At 42.4% G+C, this 12,860-nt stretch overlaps 1 protein-coding gene across 1 annotated transcript; it reads left to right on the forward strand.

Annotated features, from left to right (window-relative positions):
- Positions 1-1,106: 1,106 nt before the first annotated feature.
- Positions 1,107-1,742, forward strand: LOC114314157 (uncharacterized). Its single transcript, XM_028260622.2, has one exon. The coding sequence runs from the start codon at positions 1,107-1,109 to the stop codon at positions 1,740-1,742; it is 636 nt and encodes a 211-aa protein (XP_028116423.2).
- The last annotated feature ends 11,118 nt before the right edge of the window (positions 1,743-12,860 follow it).

Raw genomic sequence — 12,860 nt, forward strand, 5'->3', positions numbered from 1 at the left:
TCAAGGATTTTGCCTTGTAAAGTTATCTTTTTTTTCTTTTTTTTTTTTAAATCGGCAACGGAAATTTTTATTGATGAAAGTATACAAGGTATGATACAATACATCAATAAAGAGGAGGTTAGAGCTAACACAATGCTCTAAGTGCCAGTTGTTGAGGAACCAACAAACCAAAGAACAAAAGATGCAGCCTCAACAACAAGTTTAGAAGAAAAAAAAAAACACAAAAAAACCCGAGATTAAAGTTATCTTAAATTACATAAAAATGAGATACACCCAATATATGATGCTCTGCTATTTGATGCTCATAAAATTTCTATGTTCATTCATATTCTGCCTAAATGAATATTCCAGAATTAAATTTTTAAATTTTCATATTGCACCTATAATCTTACAAAAAGTACTCTTATTGTTAACTTCTAAAACCTTAAGCCAACGCCCACTCACACTAATTAACCACATCATTAATTTTAAATTGTTTGCAACTCAACCTCGGATTTTTTTTTTAAAGATTTAGCACCACAAAGAATCTGAATAGCTTATTTTAATCATATGTAATCTTTCACACAATCTCTAAATACTCACTTTATGCCAATGTATAATATGTTATAAAAAAATTTATTCACATAATTTCTTCTCTATAAATCTCTCAAATAATATGACAAGAAAAAAATAAATTAATCACTCACGCTTCTCTTCTCTCAAAACCTTCCAATCAACATTTTCATGTCAATCGCAAAATTTATATAAATGTAGTACTGTATAATGAATAACTTATTTTAATCCTATGCAATTTTCACACAATCTCTAAAGTTCACATTTCATACCAATATATAATATATTATACAATAATCCCAAATGGATCACTTCATACCAGTTGCAAGTAAATAAATAATATAAGAAGAAGATCTAGGCATAAATTTAACTAAGATCTAGGTGGTGATTTCCTTTTATCTTTCGATTAAAAAATTAGAGCACCATCCTCATAAAGGAATACCACCTTCCTTCATGTCCATCCAATACGATACAACTATTTATATATACCTCCACCAGCCCACTGCATCTCTTCACCAAATAACTTATCAACCTCTCTCTCTCTCTCTAGAAATATGGGTGCTCCTCAAAATCTCTCCTCTTTTAGATGTGAACTTAGAATCGTTAGAGCCAAAAACATAGAGTTGAAATCCAATGGACACTTGTTTGTCAGATGCTATCTCTCTTCAGGAAAAAACAACAGGGTTCGACTAGACAGCCAAGAAATCTCATCAAAATCCGACTTGTTTTGGAATGAAACGCTCTCGTTAAAGTGTTCGGGTACCCAAGACTCCATGGAGATGCTGCTGATGCAAGGAAGTGTTGTTTTTGAACTTCGGTGGAGAAGCACTGTACCCTTTATTGGGAAAATTGGAGGATCACATCTCTTGGGTAGAGCTGAGATTCCATGGAAAACTGTCTCCCAGACCCCGGAGATGGAAATTGAGAAATGGGCAGTCATGGTTCCAAAAAGTAGACGCGTATATGAAGATATCAAGCCACCTACAGTGCAAGTAGCAATGAAGCTTAAAGTTCCGACAGTAAAAGAGGCGATGCCAGTGCCAGTGCCGGTGTTGATGCCGATGACGATGAGGAAGAGGAGAAATAATCAAAGGGTGACAAATTCAGATGAGTGTGGATGCATGGACGTTGGGTGCAATTGTGCAGATTATGATATGTTTGCACTAGGTGCAGCTTTGGATGGCTTTTAGGTTGGCAAGCCACTTAGAAGCTCTAGGGTTATTGTGAATATTTTTTTGCCTTCATTCCTAAATTTTTTAATTGAGACAACTGAATACATGATGGTGTGCGGCACAGTAGGACTCTTTAGAAATGCTTTGATACATGCGACAACGTACATCAATAAAGAAGAGAATTGTAAAGAGCATCATAACTAACGTTACGAATCCCAACTAGGTTGGCACCAATAAGGAAGCACAATTCTTTGCTAGCACTGAACTCATGATTGGTGAGAGGCTAATCAAAAGAACCAAAAAGAGAGAAAGGAGGTGACAACAGAGAATTACAAAAATAGCAACACACAAAGCAACCTTAACAGTCCTAAACTAGCAAAAAAATAGCAACAAGGCTAGTGGCTGCAACATCAATATATCTGAGGTTTTGTATGAGCAGCAGAACCAGACCAGCAACCACACACACAGCAACTAGCTGCACATGTTGGGTTGGGTTTCCATCCTATGTGGAGGAAGGCCCAAAACATTTAGTAAGCCCATGTGAATTCCAAAGCCCACATGGAGAGATTATGTTTTTTGAAAAGATCTGGCCCATAAGTTTAGGGTTACAAACCTTTTCTTTGTACACAAAAAGAGATATAGAAGCTGCCACCAAAACAGAGAGAAGAGGAGAAATTCTGTCCAGCAGTGATCAAGCTATCCGATCAACAAGAATCTGTGGTCCGATTGAGCTGAAATTTGGTAGGCGAGTTCACAACTCAAGACTCTAAATTCTGGACGGTGGAGATCAGATTTGGAGTTTTCTACTGCTGGTTTTTGGCCCGTGAACAGTACCGTTTTTTGTGAGATTTTTCCTAAACTTTGTAGTTTGATCTTTGGTTGCCAAGGAAGCTTATTTGTAAGTTGTTCTTGATTGTTTGCCTCTAGTTCTATCTAGAGAGAACTCTTGTATACCCATTATTTGTTTATAGTGGAGATATTTGGTAGACTACGGTCCCGTGGTTTTTCCTTTCCACATCGGGAAGGTTTTCCACGTTAAAAATTTGCTATCGCCTTGTTGTGTGATTGTTGGATCATCGCTTTCAAATTATTTTCAGAATATATTGTGCTCTATTAAATTACTTCTTAATAGGTTCACACAAAGAGGGAGAATAAACTACTTCTACTATTTTTGTGCCGGATTTGGATATTTCGAATTGGTTTTTTGTTTTGTTTTCTCCCAACATAGTGGTATCAGAGCTTGGTTCATATTTTTGTGCATCTTGTGTTGAATAATGGAAGCAAATTTGAGTAGAATGGTTACCTTGAATGGTTCTAATTATCACACATGGAAAGGAAACATGGAAGACCTCCTTTATGTGAAACAATTTCATCTATCGGTGTTTGCTACTGAAAAACCAGAAAATAAATCTGATGAAGAATGGACATTACTACATCGACAAGTGTGTGGGTACATTAGGCAATGGGTGGATGATAATGTTTTGAATCATATTAGTGGAGAGACACATTCCCGTACACTCTGGAACAAACTTGAACAATTGTATGCTCGGAAGACTGGAAACAATAAAATGTTTCTAATAAACCAATTGATGACCTTGAGATACCAAGATGGAACCCCATTGACAGATCACTTGAACACTTTTCAAGGAGTAATTAATCAGTTGGCTGGAATGGGTATCAATTCGACGATGAGGTACAGGGGTTGTGCTTGCTTGGTACATTGCCGGACTCTTGGGTGACATTTAGAATGTCATTATCTAACTCGGCTCCAGATGGTGTAATCAATATGGATCTGGCTAAGAGCAGTATTTTAAATGAAGAGATGAGGAGGAAATCACAGGGATCTTCTTCACAGTCAGAGGTTTTGGTTACAGAAAGGAGGGGGAGAAGCAAGAGCAGAGGTCCGAAGAACAGAGATAGAGGTAGAAGCAAGTCCAACAAGTTTGCTAATGCTGAGTGTTATCATTGTGGCATGAAATGGCACATCAAGAAACAGTGCAGAAAATTGAAGAGAGAGAACAAGGAGAAAGGGATTGAGCAGGATGGAAAGGATAATGATCAAATTGCCACCGCTACTTCCGAAGACTTTCTCATTGTTTATGATGAAGATGTTATTAACATAGCATGCCATGAGACCAACTGGGTGATTGATAGTGGTGCCTCTATTCATGCTACATCTTGAAAAGGTTTCTTCACATCCTACATACCTGGTGACTTTGGTTCAGTATAGATGGGTAATGATGGCTTGGCCAAAATTATTGGTGTTGGAGACGTGCACTTGGAGACGAATAATGGCACGAGGTTGGTTCTTAGAGATGTAAAGCATATTCCTGATATCCATATGAATTTGATTTCTGCAGGTAAACTTGATGATGAAGGGTATTGCAACACTTTCAGAAATGGTCAGTGGAAGCTCTCTGGGGGTGCTATGGTTGTGGCTCGAGGCAAGAAACATTCTACTTTGTACATAATGCAAGCAAGGCTCCCCAAAGAAGCTATTAATGCAATGGATGATGAGTCTACAGTGGAATTGTGGCATAAAAGGCTTGCTCACATGAGTGAGAAAGGCCTGGCAACATTGGCTAAAAAGAATCTTCTGTCTGGAATGAAGAATGCACTTTTGAAAAGGTGTACTCACTGTTTGGCAGGAAAGCAAAATAGAGTTTCCTTCAAGAGTTCCCTGTAGACACCCCATTTTTGACCGCCCTTAAGACTTGGGCGTTACTGATGGTTTGCTCGATGATGAAAGGTGTGCAGAGCAAACGTTCAATTTCCTCGGCAATGAGAGGGTCAAATCCCAACTTCACACCCCATTTTGGACTAAAGCTATTCTGAATGGTTTTTAGACCTTAAAACCCTCTCTTTCAAAACATTTTTGAAATAAAATTTCTACGATGTTCCGAGGCTCATATTTTGTCAAAAAATGCGCTTTTCGATAAGCCGAGCAAGGACAAAGTGGAAATGAATGAAAGAGAGATGAAATCTTTAACAAATCTTTCAAAACACCTTGCTTAGGGGTTTGAAGTTGAAGAAAAGAGGAGAAGAGGGGAGAAGCCAAGTTGGAGAAGAAGATAGGCAAGAATTGCTAAGAGAGGGACGAGCAGTCCTCGCTAAATCAAGCTTATCAGTCTATACACTTGGAGTTAATCTATGAGGCCACCACTGTTGGAAAGAAGACTTTCGGGGCTTCATTATTCATTCAAGAATCTCTTAAATCCGAGTCCGGAGGGTGGAGATATGATTGGTTGAAGTTGGGCATCATCCCGGTTGGACTGAAACTGAGCAGCCTTCACCAAAATAAGCATAACTTTTTGTACAGTTGGCATTTTGATGCAAGGCTGGTGCCATTGGAAATCTTACTTCCGGGGCTTCAATTTGGACACAAGATTGACCTGAAAAGGAGTTCATATGAAGAAGTTATGCCCGTATGAAGTTAGACCTGCAGAGTAGATTTTTCCTGCCGACCAACCAAATATATGGCCGACCGGCCAGAACAGATGGCCGACCGGCCAAATAGATTGCCGACCGGCAGGTTAAAGTAGCCGACCGACCATTTTTGCTAGCCGACGACCTTCCGGAGCATTCTGCAGATTGAATGGATGCCAGCTGTGCCAGCTGGAATGCACAGACTCTGCTCCCCATGCACGTGTGTGACTGTTTTGCACCCTTTGCACCCCTTTTGACTCTTTTCTTGCACCCTTTGCTCAAGGCTTCTTGAGGAAGCCTTGACCCCTTGTCTTGGCTTCCCCAAGAAGCTTACCAGCTGTCCTAGCTTCTCCAATAAGCCATGACCTCCCCTTAGCCCCCTTTGACCCTTTGTAGCTTGTCTTAGAAGCTTAGTCTTGCCTATATAAGGGGCCTCTCCTCCTCCATTAGTTGGGTTGGATGTTTTGAACAAAAAACCAGAGATATATAGATATATCTGATATATACATACATATATCCCTTCATCTCTCACTATACCTCTCCCATTCAACCATCAAACACCCTTGTTCTTGGGCCATTTCTTCATCAACTCATAGCACAAGGCATCCTTACTCCATTGCAGCAACTTGAGGCTGTTCTTCAGAGCTTAGGAGCACCTAAACTTGGTCCAACAGGTGCTGGTTTGCTGGTCTTCAAGGGTGAGTCCTCCTCTTCCCTTTTCTAGTCTTTTCTTGCTTCATATCTAAGCCATAGTTGCTTGCATTTTTGGGCTCCGACCCAAACTGTAAATCATCATATTTTGAGGTCCTCTTCATGTTTGATTGAGGAACTCTTGCTGTTTGAGAACAGTATCTAGCACTTCCTTCACTAGCCCTCTTTATGCCATAATTTTGCATAATATTTTTGGCTTGCGTGTGATCTGTTTTGAGGCATGTTATAAACTGTGAAGTTGCTTCTTTTGAGCCCTTCTTCAACATGGAAGAAGGGCTCAACACTTTTTGGATACTCCATGTGCTACTTGCTTTGAAATCCATGTGTTAGCCCCATTTTTGCATGCTTATTTAGCCCTATGTTTACCTACTGTTTGGCCATGCTTTGAACTATAAAAATGCTTGTTTTGGGGGTTCCATACTTCTGTCTTCATGCTTCATGTCCATATTGTGCATGCTTTGTATAGCTGTAAGCCATTTCATGTACCTAGTTTTGCATTTCGGGAGTGATTCCATGCATCGAGTGTCATTTCGCCTTGTTTCAGGGCTGTTTTCGCCCTCATTTAGCTACTGAAATTTGCATTGTCTGCATATCATATTCCATGTTTTGCCATGTCTTGTTAGAGTGGCATTCCATGCCTTAGAGTCGGTCCTCGGTTTACGTGCACGTGTGCACGCATTTCGAGGCGTCTCATTTTCATCTTATGGCCTCCTATGTGAGTGTGGCTGAGGTCCACTTGTATTGGTGTAAGCCCATCTTGCATTGTGTATGCCATGTTTGAAAGCGTTGCGCATGTTATGTTGTTAGCATTGTGTATGCCATGTAGTTGCATAGCATGCTTGTATTCTTGTTTGCATACCTAGGTTGCATTGCATTGGCATGCATGCCTTGCCTCTTGATCATGTGATAGAGGTTGGGCTTTATGTGTTTGTTTGGTTTGCATGACATTTGAAATCAAAGCGCATACTTGGTTTCTTGGACCATCACGCATCGAAATGCGCAATTGGTGGTCCGAGAATCAAGGAACATCCCCCTTTGAGTCAAAAGCATGATAAGGGATGTGTTGGTGCACACATTTGCTTGGAATTTCATGCCATACACTGTCTGTCCTTTGTTGCTGTCAAAACTGTCTTCTGTAGGAAGTTTCTGCCGACCGGCAACATTCAGTGCCGACCGGCCATTTATTCAGTGCCGATAGCTTTATCTCCAGCCGATGGATATTGTACACGGCCGGTGGCCATCCCTCCCAGCCGATGATGTTCTTCAATGCTCATAGAAGGTTCTCTGGGACTTTAACAAGTTTTCAGAGAAGAAAAGGCAGTGAAAACAGAGGCAGTAGTGCTATGGCAGCGAGTTTCCGGGCGATATGGGTCAAGCATGCATCATTCGCGCATCTCGAGGCGGGGGCCGTGGCCACCTTCCCTTTGCATTTAATTTATTAATTAAATAGGAATTCTGTAATAATTAATTAAGTAGTTAGTTATTTATTCGGACTGTAATATTTATTCGGTCCCTCCGAGTGAGGGCGTACTTGTAATAAGTGTGGGTGCGTGTGTGTATGTCTTCCAACCCCCACTTCTTTCTCCCTTTTATTTACCTGCCTATGATAGTAGACTAGGGTATATTTAAATTAGCATAGCAGTATGATAGCATGCGTGCATCCATACATTTGTCTTACATGCACCAGGCTCGGCGCATCATTCTAACAGCATTAGCATTTCAAATCTAACTTGAATACATGCTACATGTGCATTTTCACATGTCATTCATAGATTAGCCGAGCCTATTCTAGTGACATTTTGTATGCGATGCATTAGGCATTTAACATGGACTTGGATCATGCATTGATTGCTAACATGTTCCTGTTTTTTTTTTAGCTCGGAGTACTATGTAAGTGTTTATGCTTTAGCATCTCGTATGCGTGTGAATGTTGCCATGACAGCATATTTGCCATGCGGCTAAATGCTTACGTGATATTACTGTTTGAATGCCCGTGGGTGAAGGTTGGATTGTTTGAGTTGGAAAACTCATTGAAATCCGTGTTTTAGCCTACTTGCGAGTAGCAAATTCCGAAACGTTTTTCAAAACAAACGGATATGCAATGCTTGTTTCCAAATTAGGCAATCTAGTCTATACTTGTTTGCTGCGCGCATAACATAGTAATTCTAGGCTAATAAATGGAATAAGAACACGTAACGTTTTCAAAATCGGATATCATGGTTAGTAGAGGCCGGTCTTTAGACCGGGCGAAAGGGGGTGCTCATAGCTGACCTTCCCCGATCGTACCCAAGCTCCCGAGCCGAGACAACTCCGGTGATGACGGACATGTGGCCTTCGGCACCGAGTCAGGGTTTCCTAAATTTTCCCATTAAAAAAATATTTAGGTGGCGACTCTGTATCTGGCAAAGCAGTCCATGTTTGGCACTTCTTTTCAAAAAAATCTGTTTCTCAAAACGATTTGCCAGATTTGGACTCTTTGGTTCAGATTAAGAACCGTGACACAAAATCGAGTCCGAACTGTAGTAGCAAGGCCCCCTCCCGGGCGCGTCTACAGTTTCTGGCGACTCTGCTGGGGATTTTAGAGAGCTTGACTCGAACTCATGATATCCTGTTTTGATTTCATTTATGTGTCTCTTTGCATTGCATGTGCATTGGTGCGCCTAGGACACCGTGTTTGCCATCTGCCATTCCTGAACGGTTTGCCGGAGGCTTGACTTTGTCAAAGCATGCCATAAGGCTGACCGGTTATGGGCTCTGACAGTATGGGAACACAAACCCCGGTTTTTACCAGGGCACCCTTTTTGACCATTCGACCTAGTGCATATTGAAATCCATAGTGACCATTCCAAACTAGGACAGGTTGCTCACCCGATGTTAGGTTGTTTGAAACCGCTGTGTGCGTAGTGAAACCCTAGTTCCTGACAAAATAGGACAGGGAAACCCTACCCCAACATAGGGGTGTTTTGGCTCTCTCTTACTTGCTATGTGCTTTTAGAGTGTATCTCTACAGGAACGCATATACCAGTTTGCAAGTCTGGGTATCAGGCCTGTGGGCATCAGCATCAGTTTTTGGGGAATCAGTTTTACCTAAGGGTATCGGTTTACAGGCAGAATTTGGGGCATAATTCAGTAAAGAGTGCAGTCATTCAGCTATGCTCATATCTGTTTTGGTGAAATCAGGCTGAGGTGCTGTTTGTTTTCTCTCTTGCTAGGTAGTCTTGGAACTATAGCTTCAGAAGGCTTCACTATCCCCCGGGTACATTGAATTTTTGTTGATAGACTTTGTCAGGTCAGAGACTCAATTCAAGGGTAATCAGGGCCAGAGCAGGCTAGTCAGGCACAGATCATCAGTTCAACAGTCTTCAGATCAGCAGTCATTATCCATCTCGCCTGTGTGCAGTTGGGTTGAGATATCTGCTTTTGCCACAGAGACAGATATACCGGTTGCTCAGTTAGATCGGGACAATATGTCGAGTCTGGAAGAAATGGTGCGCCAACTCCAGGATAGTATGAAAGCCATGCAGCAAGATGCTGTCCGTCAAGCAGAATTCGCCAAGCAACAGGCCGTGGTCATAGCCCAACAAGCAGAGACAATTGCCAGGCTAGAGCAGCAAACTGGAGTATCTACTTCACACCAAGCTCCTCCCCCACCAAGGGTTCCGATACCCGAGGAGACACCAAATGTCCAGGCAGATACAGACATTCCAACAGGACCAGCTCAGCCCCCAATTTTTCCCCAACTGTCCAAAACACCTACCAATCTACCGAACTCTCCCTTCGAGTTCGAGGTCGACCCCACAGCGTTGAAGTTGAGCAAGCTTGAAAAGTTGTTCAAGAAATCCCAGGGGGTAAAGTCCATCCCGGGCATTGAGGACGGGTACACCAACGCAGCTGTAACTCTGCCGGACAGATTCAAGATGCCTCACATCGATCGTTTTGATGGGTCAGGAGATCCCATGGTCCACCTGAGCTTGTTTTCAGATGTTTTGCGCCCGATGGGCTTGACAAGATTACAGAAGCTCTCCCTTTTCGGCAGGACCCTGTCGGGTATTGCGGTCACCTGGTATGCCAAATTGGAGGATTCAGTGAAACGAAGCTGGGAGGAGATGGCCGAGGCCTTCGTCGCACAATATTCATACAATACCCAAATCGAGATTACGACCCGTGATCTTGAGGCGATGAGGCAGGAGCCGAAGGAGAGCTTCTCAGAATTCGTAGCCCGCTGGAGGGCCAAGGCTTCAATGATGACCCTTAGGCCCACTGACAAAGATCAAATTCGGATGATTGTGCGCAATCTCCAGCCCAAGCTAATGCAGAAAATGATCGTGATCCACTTCCCTACCTTTCCAGACTTGCATGAGATGGGAGTGCAGATCGAGGATGCTATGAAGCAGGGCCTCTTTGACCAGGAAAAGGAACAGCCTAGGAGGGCATTTACCCGCAGTTCGAATGCGACCACCAGCGGTGACGCAGCTGCAAGATCTTCCGAAGTGGGCATGGTCGCCACCACCGCACCAAGAGCAGCCACCCCCTTTGTTGGTGCATCCACTTCAAACCCCCGAACTTCAGACTATCTGCCCCGAGGCAAGAGGGTTTTCACCCCACTCTATATGTCTTTGTCTAAAGCCCTGGGGGTCCTACTCAGGAAAAGACATCTGAAACCGTTAGAGCAACGGCCTCTACCCGATCCTCTCCCTCCAAAGCATGACCTGACTAAGTATTGTGCTTTTTATCAACAAACCAGTCATGAGACCGACAGTTGTGTCCGTCTCCGCCACGAGATACAAAATTTGATTGACAACAGGGTCATCCCCGCACCGGGTCCTGGAAAGTTTATCGGCACTTGATTAGTGAACTTGTGGGGGATAATGTGAATTTGTGATCGGGGGATGAACCACCTACGGGCGGCGTTCATTTTATTCCAAGATGTGGCGTTTGGCACGCACTGTTTTGAGCATTTTGCGAATGCTAGTTTTTGTGTTTTCTGACTTGGGTATTGGGTCAGTCTTCTCAATTTGTATTGAGTCAGTCTTTTCATACTGAGTCAGTCGGGTCTGTCTTGTTGTATCGAGTCAGTCCTGTTTTGTTAGAGTCGGGTGATTCTGGGGGTGTCACCTCGGACATCACTATCTTGTTTTGTGTTTGTCTTTTTACTTTCTTTTGAGTCTGTTTCTGCCGTGGAGCCAGTTATGCCAACAGATTTGAATGGAACAACAGTGATTTTCACACTCTTGTGTTTGCTTCTGCCGTGTGCCAGTTGTGCCAGAAGTTTGAATGAAATGACAGTGCTCTTCGCTTGCCTTTTCTGTGCCTTAGAAGTCATTATAATGACCTAAGTTTTTCAAAACTTTTTTCAAAACATTGTGATAAAAAATGAAGAGGAAGGAATTCCTTGGGTTTTGCAAAACTTGATCAATTGAGAGAAAGAGAGGCATGTTAAGCCCTTAATGATTGAGATCATGCTTGTTAGTGTGAGTACTGGGAAGGATCCTGGCTTGATCCAGATTGGTCCTACACTGTCTTCAGCGCGAGCGATTTGTCGTTTTCTTAAAAAACTTAAAAAAATATTTTGCGTGGTCCTGCGAAGACTTGTGTGGGATCGCTCTTAAGATTGTGCAGCTTAGGATCGCTCTCAGCCTCGAGATTCGACCCCTCACTTTCAAACCTTGAACCTGAGTTCAGAACGTTCAACGGTCAACCACAACGTGAGACCTGTGTGGCCATTTTGAAGCAGCCCTCGAACAAGAGGCACCAAAGTCAGATCAAAAAGATCAGATCAAAGAAAGCTTGTAAAGCTAGATCAGAAGCCCCCCCTCAAACTAGGGGCAAAAATGTCAAATATGCTCGAAGAGCCGAAGATGGATCCTTCAGTAAATCAATACAACAGCCACTCTCCTGGATACGGATGGCTTCAAAACCCTAAAACCATTTGGTATGGACTTGTTACACTTTTACCCTTTGAGAGGCTCGCTGGGCCGAAAACCCGAAAGGGCGACCCAGGCAAAAGTTAGAATAAGAGAAAAATACAAAAAAAAAGCAAAAGAAATGCAAAAGAAAAGAAAAAAAAAAGAAAGAAAAAATGCGAAAAAAAAAAGAAGAGAAAAAGAAATATAAAAAAAAAATTGAAAAGAAAAGAATAACAAAGCTCGCAAGGTCGAAAACCCGCAACGGGCGCCTTGGCAAAAGTTAGAGCACAAAAGGAGAGGTTAAATACCCGAGTGTACCTTAAACCCGAACTACGTAAGGCTTAATTCCCATCTTTGGGATACGTAGGCAACTTCATTTTGAAGTCCAGCCATAAAACACTCCAAATTCAACTGTGTCCATGTGATGGTTCTAATCGTCTTTGTCTTTTCTGTATCTGGGAGTTCGGTTGCAATCATCGCTCTGAGGACTGATTACAATACACTACGGTGCCATTCAGACAAGGGGCAACTTTCCGTTGCCATTCAATGCACCGCGGTGTCATTCAAACAAGGGGCAACTTTCCGTTGCCATTCAATGCGCTGCGGTGCCGTTCAAACAAGGGGCAACGTTGCCATGCAGCTTCCCTCCAGCAAAGGGTAATTTTCGTCCAGATCCGAGGTTGTACGTCTCAAGAGTAAGTTCCGTGCTTGTTAAGCATCGGCCGTTTGCAAAAATAGTTTTTGAGAATTTTTACTGAGGTTGACTAATTTTCTCGAAAATTGTTCTATCTTTTCAAAAAACTGGACCATTTCTTGGACCCAAAAAAAGGGAAAATTTTCAGTGCTCATAGCCTGACTTGCATGATTTCAAATCAAAAATCGAACAAGTATGCTAATCTAACTCTCGTGTTGGTCAAAATTGTTTTCGTAGAAAACCAAAAAAAATGGTCAAAATGATGAACTAGGGGCACAGTTGAGTCAGGTGTTCTGTCTTTCCCCCGTCATCAACTACTCGCTAAGAAGGGCACCCTACCTGCCAAGAAGGGCACAACTGAAGTCAACAGCAAAAGGGCCGAAAAGCTCTCTCATCCTC

This window comes from Camellia sinensis, chromosome 4 (genome assembly GCF_055761805.1).
Source record: "Camellia sinensis isolate YWXY chromosome 4, ASM5576180v1, whole genome shotgun sequence".
Classification (NCBI taxonomy): domain Eukaryota; kingdom Viridiplantae; phylum Streptophyta; class Magnoliopsida; order Ericales; family Theaceae; genus Camellia; species Camellia sinensis.

What these genes read in the sequence shown, in the direction of transcription:
- LOC114314157 (XM_028260622.2), top strand. Translation starts at nt 1,107, where the DNA reads ATGGGTGCTCCTCAAAATCTCTCCTCTTTTAGATGTGAACTTAGAATC.